General features: G+C 38.1%; 1 protein-coding gene across 1 annotated transcript in view; it reads right to left on the reverse strand.

Annotated features, from left to right (window-relative positions):
• The window catches only part of COL9A1 (collagen type IX alpha 1 chain), a gene marked incomplete at its 3' end in the record, with an annotated part of 92937 nt that extends 73408 nt beyond the window's left edge, over positions 1-19529 (reverse strand). The window contains exons 1-5 of the mRNA XM_081314266.1: positions 19477-19529; positions 18843-18916; positions 17067-17144; positions 16585-16717; positions 2678-3074 (exon numbers count right to left, since the gene is read on the reverse strand). Coding sequence (XP_081170392.1) covers positions 2678-3074; positions 16585-16717; positions 17067-17144; positions 18843-18916; positions 19477-19490 — 696 coding nt within the window. The 5' untranslated portion in view covers positions 19491-19529. The remainder of the gene's footprint in view (positions 1-2677; positions 3075-16584; positions 16718-17066; positions 17145-18842; positions 18917-19476) is intronic.
• Between the last annotated feature and the right edge of the window lie 343 nt (positions 19530-19872).

Below are 19872 nucleotides of genomic sequence, written 5' to 3' on the forward strand. Positions count from 1 at the left end.
ATGGCAACTGTTTACTGGGACACAATCATACCTCTGTCATATTCAAACCTTAAACCTATTTAAGTCAATTTTATTTCATTCTTTAAAGTAAGAGGTGGCCTGCAGTGGTTGTCCATATGTTTGTTAATGCCTTTATTTTATATCAGGGGTCCTCAACCCCCAGTCCGTGGACCGGTACTGGTCCACGGCATGCCAGAAACCAGTCCGTGCAAACCAGAGAAGCCCCATCTGCAGGATGCAAGCAGCATGCAAACCCTATACCCTCTCCAGTCTAGGGAAAAACTTCTCTCCATGGAACCGGTCCCTGGTGGCCAAAAGGTTGGGGACCTCTGTTTTAAAACATTGGAATAAAGCTCAGGAAGATCTTCAGCCAACACAAAATAAGTGCACACTTTAAACCCAAAAGCACACTAAGGCAGAAGCTTGTCCACCCCAAGAATAAAACATCCAGACACAAACTGAACAACTTGATATATGCAATACAGTGCAGTGAGACAGGTACAGATCTGTACATTGGGGAAACAAAATAACCACTTCATAAACACATGGCACAACATAGGAGAACAAACCCATTGGGATAAGGTTCAGCAGTCCATCTGCATTTAAAAGAGAAAGGGTCTAGCGGTCCTCTTTGTCCAAAATATGGACTTTGCTATCTTTGAAAGGAAGGGACACGGTGGCTTAGTGGGTTAGGATGCTGAGCTTGTTGATCAGAAGGTCGGCAGTTTGGCGGGTCGAATCCCAAGTGCCGCGTAACAGAGTGAGTGCCTATTACTCATCCCAGCTTCTGCCAACCTAGCAGTTTGAAAGCACGTAAAAATGCAAGTAGAAAAATAGGGACCACTACAGTGGGAAGGTAACAGCGTTCCGTGCACCTTTGGCGTCTAGTCATGCCGGCCACATGACCACGGAGACGTCCTTGGACAAGCGCTGGCTCTTCAGCTTTGAAACAGAGATGAGCACCGGCCCCTAGAGTTGGAAACGACTAGCACACATGTGCGGGGGAACCTTTACCTTTACCTTTATCTTTGAAAGAGGGGTCAAAGAGGCCATCTATGTCAAAACTGAACAGCCCTGTCTCAACAGAGGGGGAGGGATATGACATCATCTATCTCCAGTCTACAACACAGTTCTTTCAACAATTCCAAGAAGGCTCCACACCCATTTGCACCACTCAGGTGACCTTGAGGACCTAGCTAAACCTCCAAGTGGCCTCAATGACTCTCTAAAAGAATGGAAATGAACAGCTGTCTGCAAGGAGTATAAATCCTTCCATTACCCACCATCCTGTCAGAGCTGAAGAAGCTTCTTAGATGAGAAGTGCTATGTCTCCAAAGAAAAACCAGAAAGTCCAGTTTCCTCATGAAAAAGCATGTTTGGGACAACCATGACCTGGATGACTGAAAACCTCCATAGACATTAGAATAAAGCTTTATTATGCTATTAGAAATAAAGCAAAGTGTTGCCTTTGCTCAAAGTGTAAGCATTACATGCCCTCTTTTCTGCTACCATAGATGGCAGGTTCTTCGCTCTTTAATTCTATCTATGAAAATAAATACATATTCACACCAACAAGCATCTTTTTGCAGTTGAATCCATTGCTTTAATCTGGTCAATGTCCAGAGGTTCTCAATCTCTTGCCAAATGCAAGATATAATCCAAAATAAAGTACTAGTTTTATTCTTTAAAATGCTTCATATTACTCGTAGATAAAAAGCATATATAGTCTAGAGTTTGGAACCATAGTCTTCATAGGAAGAGGATCGCATCTTCCATATCAGGAAGATACAGTTTCCATTCAGACTTTTTATGATATTCTTCAATACCAGAAATAAATCCTGTAGCCATAAGCTGAGCCACATTTATTTTAACTGACAGCATAATTAATTTTGATAAGCTGCTTAACTATAATATAATTCAAAGCGATGGTTAAATTTGCAAAAGTTTTGCAGATTTTAGTTACCTTGCAATGAGTTAAGATGTAAATTGTCAGTGGATCCACCTTCCTTTTTAATCTGTTCTATTAATTATCTCCTGTTTTCAACCTGTTTCCCTTCTATAGCTATGCAGTTCACTTAAAACAAATGTCCAGATATTTAGTTATGGTCAAGGTTGAATTGCTAAGATGTTTGCTGACTTCTGTCACCACTCAACTTGCCATAGAAATGGGGGGAGGGGGGGAGAGACCCTAGGAAAGAAACAGGAGTTTCAAGAAGCCATCCACAGACTGTGAGACCCAAGGTTACAAAAGCAGGTGTCTGACAGCGAAGTGAACCATTCCCATAAAAACCAAAGAGATGTGATTGGGCAATGTGAACATATGGTGAGTGGGGGTTATGAAAAGCTATTGTTAACTAACCAGATTTTTGTGCAGGAAAATTAGAGTCGGTTTTGCTTCTTCAGTGCCAGATGTGTATTCAATAAAGTTTGTCTCTCATGGCACCTCAAGACCATAGTATTGATTTTGCTGGCTGGACGGTTGGTTGACAGTTGTATTGAGGTTTCAGTCTTTATACCTTATTAAGTGATACTCTTTCCTTACAATGTCAGAACTATTGAACTATTTCTTAATGTTCCGTTTGAAACATATTATACTGTTAGCCTCTATTACCATATACAATTTCTTTAAAAATTGGAAAAAACACTTTTGCTATAAAGGGAAATGTCTACAACTTACCGGAACTGAAATTTGAGGATTATTTTTCAGTTTTCCCAATGTGGTAAAGCCATCAATATTGATCTTCCCCCTTGGTTTTATGGCTAAAGTTTGTATCATAGCACAGTCAATATAAAGTGTGGCAGAATTCTTTTCTATACCGACCATAACTTTATGCCACATGGAATCAAAAAGATAAGGTAAATCCAAAAACGATACTGTCTGGAGACTTCCATCAATTCCTTTATATGAGAATTCAAGACATTTGGCTTGCCCATTAAGCTTCAGTCCAACTTGCTCTTTTCCAGAGGAATCTAGAACTTGCCATAGGCTCCAGGATTTCTGAATTGTATTCCCAGTCATCCGGAAAGTAGTCAGAATGGAGTATTGATCGGGTAGTCCTTTAGGATACAAGGATCTATTTTAAAAAATACAAATAAAATAGGCTGCTTACTAAGTTGACTTAACATAGGGGTAGATTATCATTTCAGAGAAAGAGAAGGAAAAAAATCAAGAAGCTGCTACCTAAAGACAACACTAACAAACAGATTCATCTGAATCTGAACCAATAATTCCACTTTACTGACAGAGAGAGATTCAGTAGTATTAGCTTACTCTATGGAACAACTAAATCAAGACAAGGCCTGAAGCTCATGACCTTTTACCCATTACAAAACAGTGCTATCATGGATGAATCCAAAACTACCATCTAAGGGTGCTAATCAGATTACTGAAATCAGGTTATCCCACGTTCTGTATTATTTTCCCTTATAAACTTGTAGTTTGGATTAAATATTATAGTATTAAAACAGATTTATTTTTTTATGGCTGTACCAGATTCTTCAGATTTGCTTTAGTCAAAGTCTGCATTCCAACACTGTTCACTATCTGAACATCTCTGTCCCTCCTGTTTTCCTTTGGTAGCCTTTGCTGTGCTGAATTTCTCACTTGGGGAATTGGCTTCTTCCATCTTTGTGCCTCTGTTCTTTCTTTCAGCTTCAAAAAGCATTTCAAGACATTTTTAATTCATTAAGAAAAGAGGACAACTTTTCTGCTACCATGTCAGGGGCCACCAATCATTGCCGGAGCATGTGATTAATTCATCTTGACTGGCTGTGAAGTGTTGAGGTTAGTTTCAGTGATAAGATGATTGGGCTGAAAGCAGTGAGTAAATCTCATCCTCCACCCCTATGTGCAATATTGCCCCTCTGATCTCTCTCATTAGGTTTGTAGTTTTGTACAAAATCTGAGATGATTAACAAGTTTTATTATAAAGAAAACCTTAATCCATTTCTCCTCCAGGTCTGATACACGTGTTATTTTTTTCTCTCTCTGTGGTGTCTTTATAAATGCTGTAAGTCATGAGTATATTGTTGTTGTTGTTAGTTGCAAAGTCATGTCCAACCCATCGCGACCCCATGGACAACGTTCCTCCAGGCCTTCCTGTCCTCTACCATCTTCTGGAGTCCATTTAAGCTCACGCCTACTGCTTCAGTGACTCCATCCAGCCACCTCATTCTCTGTCATCCACCCTTGAGTATATAAGTCCTCACAAACTGAGAAATCAGGTTAATTGTTTCCAAAACAGCATTTATTTCTGAACACAACCTTGTTCTGGCAGACTTTTGTAAGAAAATACTGTATGTGGAAGAATTGAGCATGTAGGTGCTGTAGGTAGACATTAGTTCTCAAAGAAAACCTGTTTGTGCTCCCAGCTCCTACAAATGTAAAACATCTTAGGTCCATACTTTTTAAATATTATTTAAAATGTGCTATCCAACTCAGCACAGATGCAATTGATTTTATTTGCAAAATGCACTACAAAGTGGTCCTAGCTAGAGTCTATAAGTTCTTCATTCTGGTCCCCTGATCCCAGTGGGCTCCTTGCATATAAACAGAATAGCTGGCTAGTCATTTTTTTTTAACTACTTAATGTATTAGGCTTATACCTGGCCTGTTCTTCAGGATCTCAAGTGACTTACACAGGGATCTCCATTCATTTCATTTCACCTTGATACAAAAAAGCCTGCGAAGCACATTGGACTGGAAAAAGGTGATTTCCAAATCACATGTTGCACTTTTGTGGTGGTTTTAAAGCTGGTTCAATACCTTAATCATTACACCATGCTACAGAAGCAAAGTAATAAGAGTTCTTTCCTGTAATCACTACAAAGATATTTCAGACTCTAGCTGTGTTTTCTGTGAGTTTCAAACTAGCCATCTGTGGCTATTGACCTAAAAGTACCTTTCAGGTACTTCACTTCCTCAGAATGCAAAATAGTTTGGTCAGCATTACAGTTTGATTGAAATGTCTAGGGGCAATTGTAACGATGTCTGGATCATCTCTTCATCCCAAGCACAGAGATCAACAGGACCACTAGATAAAATTACACTTCAGACAAGCTTTGAAACCTTTAATTTCAGTGCTGATGGTGATCGACTTGCAAAAGGCACATAAGCTTATATGCAAAAGTGCAAAAGGGCTTTCTTCTACATAGACACAAAATGTTTCAAATTCAAAATCTTTCACAAGCTGTTTTGGTCTTGAAACAAGGGATCTGAATTCAAACCAGGGTGTTTCACTTTAAGACATGTGGAATTTTAAACATTTTGCACACTGCTACTTCCTTTGATATTGCCTCCATATCAGTCTGTATCTATTTATGTATTCTCTTGTATACCTGTTATACAAATATACATACATACATATGCACCCAAATATACATTGTGGTTACTTTTTTTTCACTACACATACCTATGCACACATAAACGCCTCCTTGCTCATCTATGCTATATCTACTTTCTTTTCTCCTTCTTTACTTCCATAAATCAATTGAATAAACAAAGAAGAATTCACAGCTCCATGCATGAGTACATAAGAATCTCTTCATAGGACTCTTTCAGCATAGCATTGTGTCAGATGATCATATGCATTTCAAATTTTGGACAATTGAAAGCCAGAATGATAGTGGGACTTTTTTCTCTCTCTTATGCATTGGTAGTGTCAATCTAATATTAATCTGCATACCAGATTAACGTTCAATCATTTTGCCTCAAGTATCGTGGCTGAAGTCCAAACCTTGGATTCACATACTGAAGTAACGGTTTTAGAAGCCCTTAGTTTGACTGGAAAGCTGTATGTCACCTCTTTCAGGCTCTATGAATTTATATTATGCCCAGTCCTTGCTGTAAAATATACCAGCCATAAGAAGATTATTTATTTATTGGGGGGAAAGGAAAATGGATGAAGCAGAAGATAAACTTCTGCTTTTTATTAGTTTACAAGGTTTCCTTGGAGATATGCAAATTGGAAGCAGTGAGTAATAATCAAAAAATTATTTATTCCGAAATGAATCTTGCCAATGCCAACAAATACTGAATATACATGTTGGCATTTATTAGCCTGCTCCTAATGCAGCATTTGTAACATATTTTATTTTATGTATTAGAATATTTCATAACAGGACTTCCGGTGGCGGCGGAGTGCCGGAGACAGCCTTTTCGGGCTGCCCGCGGCTCAGCTGTGTAGATTTCACCCGAAACAGCGCCGATCAGCTGTTCGGGTGAATTTGAAGCCCCCTCCTCGGGAGAAGAGGAGGGGGTGAGGCCCCAGGTAGGGGTCGAGTTCTCCGGGGCCGCCTGAGTTTAAAGCTTGGGCGGCTGAAGGATCGAACTCCCCCGTAGCCTGGGTTGCTCCCAGCTGGTCAGCGTCTCTGCTCCGGATTTCTTGGAGCAGAGCCAGGCGTTTACGACCACCCCTGCCAAAAGGAAAGACTCTGAAATAAAAGGAGCAGGCAGAGCGGTACAAGAGGAAAAGGTGAAGAGGATCTTTATTTTTACTCTCGAGCTTAATGGACTTTTTAAACTTAAAGTGAAAGTGCGTCATAAGTGAAAGTAAAAGATGGCGGCTAAACCTCCCTCAAAAACTCTTCGGAGTGCTGGAACGTCTCCGGTGCAACAGACATCGTTGCAAACCTTGCTTCCTCCTGCTGCATTGACATCGAAGGATTTACAAGATGCCCTTGAAAAACATGCCCAGGTAATTTTAGTAACATTGGGTGATAAATTGGCAAAAATGGAGGAGAGAATAGAAGAGAGGATGGAAGAGAAATTTAGTGCGATGAGGGTAGACATTTTGTCTACAGTGGAAAGTGTGGCTGAATGTGTGCAAGGTCTGGAAGAAAAAGTGGAAGATTTGACTCAAAAAAATGCTGTACTAGAAGTAAAGGTATTGGAGAATGAAGACTTAAGAGACAAAATGGACAGAGAGTTAAGCCTTGTTCAGTTTCACCAGATGCAGTATGCTGTTAGAATCAGAGGCTTAAAAGAAAATATTAAAGAAGATTTAAAGCAGCTGATTTCTGAAGCCCTGGAAGCAGTATTGGGTCAGCCAGCATCTGAAATAAAGGGATGTATGGATAAAGTTTTTCGTGTTAACTCATGGATTGCCAGACAGAGGAAGCTACCTAGAGATGTGGTGGTTTACTTTACAAAGAGAGAAATCAGAGATGAAGTTATTCAAGCTGCCTACGACACTAAAGTAGTGGTTGCTGACCAAGAAGTTTTGGTCCTAAAGGAAATCCCTCCAAAGATTTTAAGGAGAAGAAAGGACTTTGCATTTATCGTGCAGGAACTTAAGCAACGTGATATAAGGTTCAGATGGGAGATTCCAGTTGGGCTGGTGGCGATGTATGAAGGTAAAAGATACCGTCTGGTTACTGTGGCACAGGCGCGTGATTTCTACAACAATGTTTTAAAAGCAACCCCACTATCACTTTTGGAAGCGGCAAAGGGATCTGGTGAAGAAAAATCTCATGAGGCTGAAGATGGCCAGACAGAGGAGGATGGTGCTGGAAGGGATCAATTTACAACTTTGTTGGCTGATGCTGGAGAGCTAAGGGTGACGCGTGCTGCTTTAAAAAGAGCAAAACAAATAAAAGAACAAGACCAGCAGAAGTTTATGGAACTTTCAAAGCGTACTTACAGCGAGGCAGTGGGAGGAGCGCGGCCCAAAGAAGACAGGGCCATTGGAGAGGTGCTCCAGAAGCTTCGGGGCGACAAGAATGGCGACTAAATTCTTAACTTGGAATGTTAATGGACTAAATTCGCCTCAGAAGAGGAAGAAAGTTTTTCAATATTTAAAACAATTTAAGACTGATGTTATATGTTTGCAAGAAACGCATATTAGGGCTATGGACCAAAAGTTTTTATTGAATTCAAGATTGGGTACGCAATTTGTTGCCTCTGCAATGAATAAGAAAAATGGAGTGGTTGTTTATGTTAAAAGTGCTATAACAGTGGACTTAATTGAAGCAGATAAACATGGAAGATACGTAATGATAGATTTGTTGTTAGAAGGCAAAAAAACGCTTTTAGTTGGACTGTATGCTCCTAATCAACAACTACAACAGGCTGACTTTTTTAGCTCACTTCATACAAAGCTTACTCAATTGGATTACAAATCGTTTATTTTTATGGGGGATTGGAATGGCGTTTTGGACGTACAGATGGATAAGGCTGGTTTTTTTAAGCGTATTCCGTGCCATGCCAGATTGCCTAAGTCTTTTTTTGAAATGAAGGATGATTTGGAATTGCGAGACATTTGGCGTGACACACACCTGCATGAAAAGGATTATACTTTTTTTTCTGATAGACATCAATCTTTTTCTAGGATTGACTTCATTTTGCTGACTAATGACTTTTTTTCTAGGATCAAGAAGGTAAAGATCTGTGCAAGAGCTATTTCTGACCATAGTCCAGTATGGTTAGAGATCAATAAGGACAATAGAGATAGGCGCTCGTGGCACGTAAATGAGAACTTGTTTAGAAATCAGAAAAACGTGGAAGAATGTAAACAACGGATGAAGGATTTTTTTGAAATTAATATGAATAAGGATACGTCTATGGACATGGTTTGGGATGCTAGCAAGGCATATATGAGAGGGGTGCTGATATACATGAATAATAAACACAGACGTACTTTGGAAGCTAGAAGGAAAGAATTGGAGAATGAAATTAAGGAAAAAGAGAAGGCCTTGATTTTGAATCCATTGGATGTGAAGATTAAGGAGGCTATCAAGCTATTAAGAGGACAATTTGATAAATTAATGGCTGATCAAGTGGCAACTAACTTGAGGTTTGCCAGGCATAATACTTTTTGCAATGCTAATAAGCCAGGTAGATGGCTGGCTTATAGACTAAGGAAAAAGCAGAGGGCTTCTAACATAGACAAAATTGAACATAAGGGGAAGGTAGTGTTTCAACAGGATTTTATTAAGGAAGCCTTTGTGGATTTTTATTCTAAATTATATGCTAAGGAGAAGATTAATGAAAAAGATATTGATGAGTATTTGGAGAATGCTAGCATCCCGGTTCTTACGCAAGTACAAAAAGAGGAGATTAATCAATTGATTACAGAAGAAGAAATATTTACAGCAATTAAGGAGTTGAAGGTCGACAAAGCGCCAGGTACAGATGGTTTGACTGCGGCTTACTACAAAAACTTACAATTAGAGATGGTTCAACCGTTAAAGCAACTGTTCCAGACAATCCAGAGAGGGGGAAAGGTGCCTCCATCTTGGAGAACTGCTTTTATCTCTCTGATCCCGAAGGAAGACCAAGATGCTACTCAAGTAAAAAACTATAGACCGATATCACTCTTAAATACAGACTACAAGATATTTGCTAAGGTGCTGGCTAATAGACTGATGAGGGTTCTGCAACGGGTGATTCATGGGGATCAAACTGGGTTTATTAGTGGTAGGCAAATGAAAAATAACGTGAGGCATATAGTTGATGTGTTGGAATTTTTGGAAAGGAACAACCAGATCCCTGCGGCGCTAATCTTCTTAGATGCTGAAAAAGCTTTTGATCAATTGAATTGGCAATTTTTGATGAAAGTTTTAGATAAAATGAACTTTGGGGATAAATTTTTGCAACCAATCAGGGCATTATATCAAAAACAAACAGCTCGAATAATAGTTAACAATAGTTTGTCAGAAGTATGTAGTATTGAGAAGGGTACAAGGCAAGGGTGCCCGCTATCGCCTTTATTATTTGTGTTAACATTGGAGATATTATTGGTAAAAATACGAAATTCGGAAAGAATTAAGGGTATACGGATTAGAGATCAGGATTATAGATTGAGAGCGTTTGCAGATGATCTGGTTGTTACAGTGACCCAGCCGGAGAGCTCTGTTGTGGACCTGATGGAGATAATAATGCAATATGGGAAGGTTTCTGGATTTAAAGTGAATGTACAAAAAACTAAAATCTTGGCCAAAAACATGACAGCATCGCAAAAGGCCCTTCTAGAAGGGTTAACTGGATTTGAGATTGTCAAAAGGATCAAATATTTGGGGGTGCTTTTGTCGCCCTCTAATACAAAATTATATAAAAATAATTATGAAAAATTATGGGGAAAAATTCAAAAAGAAATGGAGAGTTGGGAAAAATTGCAATTGTCTTTACTGGGAAGAATTGCAGCAGTGAAAATGAATGTCCTGCCTAAATTTTTGTTTTTATTTCAAATGATACCGATTCTTAAGAAAGATTCTAACCTGGAGGAATGGCAGAGAGGTATCAACAAATTTGTTTGGGCAGGGAAAAGACCACGAGTCAAACTTAAGATTATGCAGGATACTCGTGAAAGAGGTGGTCTTAAAATGCCTAATCTTAAATTATATTATGAAGCTGCTGCGCTAGCAGGTATAAGTGATTGGATTAATTTGACACAAGACAGATTATTAAATCTTGAGGGCCACGACTTGTTGTTTGGTTGGCATGCATATTTGTTGTATGATAAGAAGGTAGATAATGTGTTTAGAGTGCATATTCTAAGACAGGCATTGCTGAGAGTTTGGAAGAAGTACAGACATAAGCTAGACTGCAAGATACCATTGTGGGCAATTCCAAAACACGCAATAGAAAATATACATGCTGGTTTCAAACATGATGTGACTACGTACAAGGAGATTCTAAACTTGGAAAGAAATGTCTGGTGTTTGAAACCATATAGTCTCTTGCGAGATGAGAAGACTGTTCAGAATTGGTTTCAATATACCCAGCTACGGGCCAGGTGGAAAGAAGATCAGAAAAATGGTTTTACAATGACTGATGAAAATCTGATAAAGCAAATCAGAAATCAGGGTCCAGCACATATTAAACGGATATATCTTGCATTGATAGAGATTGACTCAGAAACAGAACTTGTTAAGGATTGTATGATAAAATGGGCCCAAAATATTCAAGAAGTTATTACAATGGACATGTGGGAAAAGATTTGGGTGAGGAATGTAAAATTTACACAAGCTCAAAATCTAAGAGAGAACTTTTATAAAATGTTTTATAGATGGCATTTAGATCCTAAAAAGCTGGCAAGTATGTATCCGAATTATCAACCAAAATGTTGGAGGTGTGGTGATGAAGATGCAACATATTTTCATGTATGGTGGACTTGTAAAAAGGTTAAGGCTTTTTGGATAAAAATTTGGTGGAATATGCAGAAGATTTTCATCAAAGGATAAAGTTTTGTCCGCAACTCTTCTTGCTGGGAATAATTACAGATGCTACGGTTGTGGACACTAAGTTGATGTTGAATTTAATCACGGCAGCAAGACTTTTAATAGGCCAGTATTGGAAGAAAGAGGAACTGCCGACTATAGAAGAATGGACTTTAAAGGTTTCCGACCTGGCAGAGATGGCAAAGATTTCGGCTTACTTGAAAGATCACTCGCAAGAACGTTATATTATGGAGTGGAGAAAATGGGTTGAGTACATTCAGAACAAATATAGGGTTAAGAAGTTTTATGTAGCATTTGAATAAGTCTTCCTTCGTTTTTTCCTTTTTTATTTCCTTTTTTTCCTTTCTTTTTTCTTTTCTATATATATTTGATATTATTAAGATTTGTATTATCCTGTATAAGCTAGAGAGTGATGGATTTTAGAGTTTATGGTTGTTAGTATATGGTTGCTTATGATTGGTTTTTTTTCTATACCTTGTATTTAGCTCTGGGAAGTCGGGGGGGGGAGGGGGGGAGGGGTAGGGAGGGAGGGAGAGGGGAGGGGGAGGGGGGACTGTTAAAGATAAACTGTATGTTAAAACTTTTCAATAAAAAAAAGAATATTTCATAACAAATAAGCTAAGGCAGATGAAATAACATTAATTAACTGCAAGCTTCCACAAAGACAGAACAGTCTACTGTATTTAATAAACACTACAAAAAACACCCTCATTCTAGTCCTGATATTTTTGGTATCCTCTAAATTCTCCCCAGTTATTCCTTGAAATTATCTCTATGTATGCTCACTATGTATATAATATTACAAAGGAAATAATGATAAAAAATAAGTGGTGCTACTTAGAAGAGAAAAGCAAACTATTCAGAAGTAGAGAAATAAGTAAAACGTTATTTCAGTATTTTAACTAAAGTCATTTTAAAAACTGGATCCAGTAGTTCTTCAGCACTTTCCCATCACTAGACTATCTAAGTCCTTGAGCAAAAATAAATTGCTGATTGCATATAATGCTGCCAAGACATCAGTGAGGTATACTCAAGTATAAAATGCTGCACCCCTATACATTGTCACCAGAGAAGAAAATTGCAACCAAGTTTAAAAGATTGATAAGTAGAAGAGATCTGTTTTAAAACATTAAGCATTGCTTTTCTACCTTACAGAAAAGTCTACTCACTGAGTATCTCAGTATAGAACTGCTCTTATGGCATCACCCTATTCTTGTGGCATTTCTCGTTTTAATGTTTTATTCTGTATTCCCATTTTCATGGTGTTGTAAGCCCCCTGGAGTTGTTCAACAATGAGACAGGTGGCATATAAATTTAATTAATTAACTAAATAAATTTCAATAGATAGAATTCATCTATTCCTTTGCAACTAAGTTCCAAATCTCTCCTCCCCACCCCCCGCCCAAAAAAATCTCATTCTTTTTGGAAGGTTGCAAACAATCCATTAGAACGTTTACTGTTTGATATACAACTTGTGTACTCCCATTTTTTTATGTTAAATCAAAGGCTCTACACCCTTACAAGACTGCCACAGAATTTCATTATTAATCTTTTAGCTTTTGATAGAATGCAGTGTTTCTAATAGAGCTTTTAATGAGAACGATTATGAAAATAGCAAACAAGCATTCCACCGATAAGAAAGGCCTGAAAAATGAGAGAATTTGCAATAAAGAAAAAAAGGCTTTACATTCTTCAATTAATATTTACAATTATATTTCAGTCTTTCCCCTCTTAAAGATAGCAGTCTGTTCAAACAAAAGAAAACATTTTTAAAATGTATGTTTGGGGGGTGGGCAGTATACCTTGAATACTCCCCCACCCCCCACCCCAATCATTGAAGGTTTTTAAGAAGAGACTGGACAGCCAATTGTCTGGAATGGAATTGGGCAGGGGTAGGCAACCTTGGCTCTTTTATGACTCGTGGACTTCAACTCCCAGAACTCCTGAGCCAGCCATGCTGAGGGGAAAGGGAGAGTTTCCAAGCTGAGCCATGCTGGCTCAGGAATTCTGGGAGTTGAAGTCCACGAATCATAAAAGAGCCAAGGTTGCCTACCCCTGGTATAGGATCTCCTGCTCAAGTAGGGGGTTGGACTAGAAGATCTCTAGAGTCTCTTCCAACTCTGTTATTCTGTTAAATCTGGTTTAATATAAGTAAACCTCCAAATAATTGTGGGACTCTACATATCCACTCTGATTTTAAAATGTAGGTTTTATTTGTACCTATTATTGTTTGTGAGTGGAATAAATGTGCAAAGCTGTTTGAAAAATGCCACGATATAAAAGAAGGTTTCAATCAGTAATTAATACAGCTGAACTGGAAATAGCCTCTTCTGGATTTAAGTTTCCTGTGAGAAGCTATAAAGACACGTTCTTATTTTTCCCTTCAATTTCTGGTGATAAATTCTGATATGTGGGATTTGGGCCAAATACTTGATAATTTAATTTACTCTTATCTACATGACAGTTTTCCCCTAAGCCTACCTCCAAATTAATTTTACATTAACATTTTTCTCACAATGCAAAATTCAATACAGAGCAATTCTTATATTATTATTCTGCAAAGAAACATATGGAAAACAATAAAAGAAAATCTATTGTTGGAGACACAGGAGGAAAAATAGGGAACTGGGAACTGGGGGGGGGGGGAGAACACCATAGATTCTGAAATAAAGCCTGTAAGAGATTAATTCACATTTGGATGCAAGTGACAGAGGATTGCTACACTCCTACTTTTGTTAGTAGCATTTTTAATCTTAGGGATTAACCCATAATTCCAACTACTTTTGCAATTCCTCCAGGACCTGGAGAGGGAAAATTTGTTGGGATTTTTTAAACAATAGCAACAGTCGTACCAAAGTATAATCATCTCTGTCTAGGGTTTACAACAACAAGAATAAAAACCACTACAACAGTAAAAGGAGTCAGTTGCAAATCGCACAAATGCAACGAGAGGGAAATGTCGATCTACTGAAGCCCGTTACAGCCATACAATAACTGAGCATCTTTCAGCACCAGTTTTGGTGAACAGCACCACTGAGCTTCCACAGCCGCTAGATGGCGGTAGGTCCAAGTCATAAGAAAATACAGGGCCCTTTCAACCATGTCCAGAGATACAGAAAAACTCACCCATTCCCCACATAATAGCTGGCCGCTGTTGTGTCCCGGACTAATATTAAAAATAATTGCATGCTTCATGTGAAAATAAATGATAGCACAGTGTGGTGAGGGATAAACAGCTTTATTCGCCGGATTCAGGAGCCGATATATTACTCACATCTGAACAAAATACGTTATAAACTTATTTGAAAACTCTTCTGCAATTCATTCATGGGTTGAACACACACACGCCCCTTTTAATTTAACTCTTTGAATGATAGTCCTGATGCCCCACTAAGCCAGATTTCATGAGCTCTTGACAGCTAACACAGGATTGTGATTGCCGGGTAAATACTTCAAAGGTTTAAATTGTTCACTCTGCAGAACAGAAAGATGTTTTATCAGAATATAGCCTTTCTCGCTTAATGCTGTCCAATATCCTTGCTTGATGTTCTTCATTTGTAATTCCAAAATAAATGAAAAGTTGGGCAATGGAAAGTTTGACGCAGTTATACTTCATAAAAACTAAGGAAAATAGCACAGGGCTAAATTTGAGGAGAGTTTTCTCATTCCCATTATATATTTCCAATGGATACTTTAAAAAGTTACAGAAATATGAAGTATGTGTATTTAGACCTGAATATAAATATCAATGAATAAAAATGAAGTCATATTCATTTTTTAAAAGTGGTGATAGAACTCTAGGGTAGCATTGACAACAACAACAACAACAACAACAACAACAACAACAACAACAACAACAATAATAATAATAATAATAATAATAATAATAATAATAATAATAATAATAATAATAAAGTTGGAAGGGTCCTTGGAAGTCATCTTGTCCAATCCCCTGCTCAGGCAGGAAATCCTATACCATTTCAGACAACTTCTGGAGGCAGGTTGTTCCACTGGTTAATTGTTCTGTCAGGAAATTTCTTCTTATTTCCAGCTGCTTCTCTCCTTTGATTAGTTTCCATCCGTTGCTTCTTGTCCTGCCTTCAGGTGCTTTGTAGAATAGCTTGACTCCCTCTTCTTTGTGGTAGCCCCTGGGATATTGGAACACTGCTATCATGTCCCCTCTCATCCTTCTCTTCATTAAACTAGACATACCCAATTCCAGCAACTGTTCCTTATATGTTTTAGCCTCCAGACCTCTAATCATCTTTGTTGCTCTTCTCTGTACTCTTTCTAGAATCTCAACATCTTTTTTACATTGTTTGCCTAGGTCTTTTTCTCCCTATTCACTGAAGATGTGAAGGGTACAGTATATGAGAACCATCACACTAACTCTACTCTCCCACTTTCACCATTCTCAAAACCTTCAGTATTTATCAGGAATGTAAAACTAGTGAGTAACATCCTTTATACTTGTTCAGAGAAGTTCAGAGAAGAACAACCAAGATGATTAAAGGCCTGGAGACTAAAACCTATGAAAAATGGCTGCAGGACTTGGGTATGGCTAGTCTAAAGAAAAGGAGAAATAGGGGTGACATGATAGTAGTATTCCAGTATCTGAGGGGCTGCTACAAAGAAGAGGAGGTCAAATTATCCTCCAAAGTACCAGAGGGCAGGACAAAAAACAATGGTTGGAAACTGACCAAAGAGAGAAGCAACCTGGAATTAAGGAGAAACTTCCTAACAGTGAGGACAATTAACAAGTGGAACAACTTGCCTTCAGAAATCATGGGTGATTCATCACTGGAGTTTTTTAAGAAGAGACTAGACAGTCACTTGTATGAAATGGTATAGGTTCTCCTGCTGGGGGGCTGGGGGGCTGGACTAGAAGACCACCAAGGTCTCTTTCTATTTCTATTTCTATTTCTATTTCTATTTCTATTTCTATTTCTATTTCTATTCTATTCTATTCCATTCCATTCCATTCCATTCTAATTGTGAACTCCCCACTCAATTAATAGTCCTAAATTTTCCAGCACTCTAGTTGTACAGAAGGATATCAAGTGCAGCTATTATTCCTCAACATGGGAAGGGTAATTCATTTTTACTTATTTTGTATTTATTTATATTCCGCCTTTATTATTTTTACAAATAACTCAAGGTGGTAAACATATCCAACACAGTTTTGTTTGGCCCACAGCAACAATCTGTGAGGTAAGTTGGCCTGAGAGACAGAGAGAGTGACTGGCCCAAGATCGCCCAGCTGGCTTTCATGGCTAAGGCAAAGCTAGATCTCATGGTCTCTGGCTTTCTAGCCCGCACAATTTGCTTCTTTTAAAAATGGCTGCTCAGTCAAATAAACAGACAGTCTTAATAGAAAAATAATAAGGAAAAGCAAAAAAAAATTACCTAGTAGGAATCCTGAAGTCTGCTTTGGTACCTAATTTGTAAGCAATTTGTAAAGATGTGGAGCCCTCCAGACGTTGGATAATGCCTCTGGTAGCAGCGTTATCAAGCTGGAATTGTGAAATTAAGTCATAACCTAAAGTAAGGAATACAAATATTTGAGAAAAAAATAAACCACGAAATGATGTAGTTAAATCTTTTTTCCCTGCTATTGTTTTCTTTTGATATGTATTTTCTGATTAATTCAACTTTGCTGCTATTCAAAATTCAGTTTCAGATAGTTGAGTTTCTTAGTAGTTCACATTAGAAATATAAAGGTGTATCACCTTGAAAATAATAAATGATGGTATAATTAAATAATATATAAAGCAGCTTCTTTCAGCCACATTTACTTCATGGAACAAAAATAAGTGGTCCTTAAAAAAAGATGCTCCATATCAGTTTATATGAAGGAAGATATAATGTAATAACTTGTGTTTACTTGCCTGGTAGATCATCCTGGCCAATCTTGGTTCTTGGGCAGAGGTCCATCCTCGTGTTGGAACTGAATGTTATTGGAAACCCTGCAGTAAGATTGGACATGCTGCAGTTATCTCTGTCCATTTTGCTGTTGAATGACCTATGACAAGGGTAGGCAACCTTGGCGTTTTATGACTTGTGGACTTCAACTCCCAGAATTCCTGAATCAGCATGGCAGGTTCAGAAATTCTGGGTATTGAAGTCCACAAGTCATAAAAGAGGCAAGGTTGCCTACCCCTGCTCTATGACCTGGAGCAATCTCCTTAGAGGGAGCTCCAGAAAATGAGTGAGTTTATTTATTTAGGAACGTGTATAAAAACTTAAAGTACAAACAAGGTCACATTTTGTACAGCTAAAATCAAAATAAGCTACATTCATGAAGTCAAATGATGCTACAGATTGTGCGTGTGTGTGTGTGTGTGTGTGTGTGTGTGTGTGTGTGTGTGTGTAAGCAGTGGAGAATCTCAGTTCTTTCCCTGCTATTTCTGAAGATCCTCTGTCTTCCCTACGATAGGTTTGGACTAGAAACAGTTCTGTAGTGTAGAGTAATTTGTGGCTTGGATAACTTTGAAAAGTTTCTACCTATATAGTTAGTGAAGTTCATACCTACACTAAAACCAAAATAAGCAAATGTCAGCTCTGCTTTTGAAAAACCTGTCAAAGTTTTGGCGGTCTTCCCTTTTCCTTTCATATTTCAGATATTTTGTTCTAACTCTTTATTTCCCCGTGTTTGATTATACAACATGCTCAGTAACAGGAGGGCAAGTGTGGGAAACATAACTGAAGGTTTCTTGCAAGAACAAACAGTCATTTCGCTCTCTCTAAAGCACCACTGTCTGTATGTGGAAAGGAAAAAAAATCAGCCTATTTAGTGTACCAACCTCACCCGTCCTAATAAAAAAAAATGAAAAGGAAAACTAAACATTGGTTCCAGTTAGCTGTAGAATTCAACCTATGCACTGTTTTAAGTCAAGTTGGAAGATGCCTCTGGAGGCTAGAAGAAAGAGTTACAGTTTGAAAGGAGATTTTTTTGGCTGACCGCAAAAAGCAATTTGTCTATTCCAAGAAATATTCTTATAGTTGGTTGATCCCATTATATTTCTAGGATGACCTTCTCAGATTTAGTGCCCTCCAATACAACCATCTGTATATCAGCCAGCATTATTAGTTAGATGGAAATTCAGGGAAATGTGGCATCTGGCAGTAATAAATTTAGGAAGGCTGTCCTAGAAAGGCAATGATCATTCCTTGCAATTCTTTGCAAGTTTGACCACTTTTGCTTGGATAGTGCTTGGATCTGTGCATGAATGGGTGGGTGCATATCTGTGTGTGTATATATAACAACTTCTGTAAAGTATAGATGTTCCTATTTTTAGTCCTTATATTAACCTTTCTAACTCAATTCCATTCATATCCTCTCCAAATTGTTCCAATATAATGTTTAATCATATCTATTCTTAGATCTTTCATTTCAAAAATGTAATATACTTCTGTTCTTTTTTTAATGTAGTAATAAAACAGAAAAATATGTCACAATGGAGAGCTTGACAGGAAAGTCAGCCATCAGATTCTATGTTCCCCAAATTCTACTTTGGGGGGGGGTGTTTTCTCATCCATAGTATGAGAAGAATAACTTAGCCCTGTAGGAAATAAACCTACAGTTGTCTCTTACATATACCTGAATACAGTAGAACCATTTTGATCACCAAACATTTTGTTAATGTAATGAAGAATTTTCTCACTTGTTTGCCCTTGAACAGTAACTGATGTCAGAATCTCCAGAAAGCAACTCACAGACAAGAGAAATTGCAACTGCCTGCAAGAAGAAGAAAAAAAACCTTAAAGATAAAGGTAGACTGCCTAATAATCTCATACATTTTCATTTTAGAATCATGAATATATTCTGTGTAACTTAAATACATAATTCCATGATATTTATTTATTTATGAAAATTTATTTCACCACCCAACTCACTCTTGGTGACCCCCAATGGCTTACAAAGATAAAAACCTAATATAAAAATAATTTAAAAAGTAATACCTCTCTCTCTCTCTCTCTCTCTCTCTCTCTCTCTCTCTCTCTCTCTCTCTCTCACACACACACACACACACACACACACACACACACACACACACAAACCTTCCTTAATACAATAAGCAAGCAATTCTTCTTAACATGTTTCAGATCTACCACATTTTATTTCCCCATACAACAGAATGTTTTGCATTGGAGTCATTCTCTCAAGCACCTTTTCTTACACACATATTACTGCCATAGGGGGGAAAAAGCAATAATATAGACTGCTTTGAATACAGTCCATTGACGTTTCTCCATTTTTAGAGAGTGATTCTTTTAGAAATACATTTGATTGCTTACCAGCCATTCTTCATGTTTGTACCTTCTCGAGAACAGTATTAGACGAGAGAATTATTTTGGATTATGTTCCCATTAAAGAAAGGTTCAAGGTGCCCCAGAGTCTCTTTGCCCTCTGCAGGACATCTGTGGAGGAATGGATGTCACACCTCTGAGACTGTTTTAATAATCCTGAGGAAATGTAGAGGTGGGCACTAGGCAAGCTTACGTGTCTTATACTAGAAGGGAGGGTGAGAAGATTTTGGCTGGGTCATACAAAGAGGAAAGGAGCAATGCGGGTGGGGTGGGGGGGGTTGGATTTCAGAAGAAACTTTGGGCTAGCAATGCTACCTAGCAAGTGATGGAAGAAAACTAAAGGGAGGAACTAAAAGGAGAAAATGAAGGGCTAGTGCCTGGATC

This window comes from Vipera berus (assembly GCF_964194415.1).
Source record: "Vipera berus genome assembly, chromosome: 1".
Lineage (NCBI taxonomy): Eukaryota > Metazoa > Chordata > Lepidosauria > Squamata > Viperidae > Vipera > Vipera berus.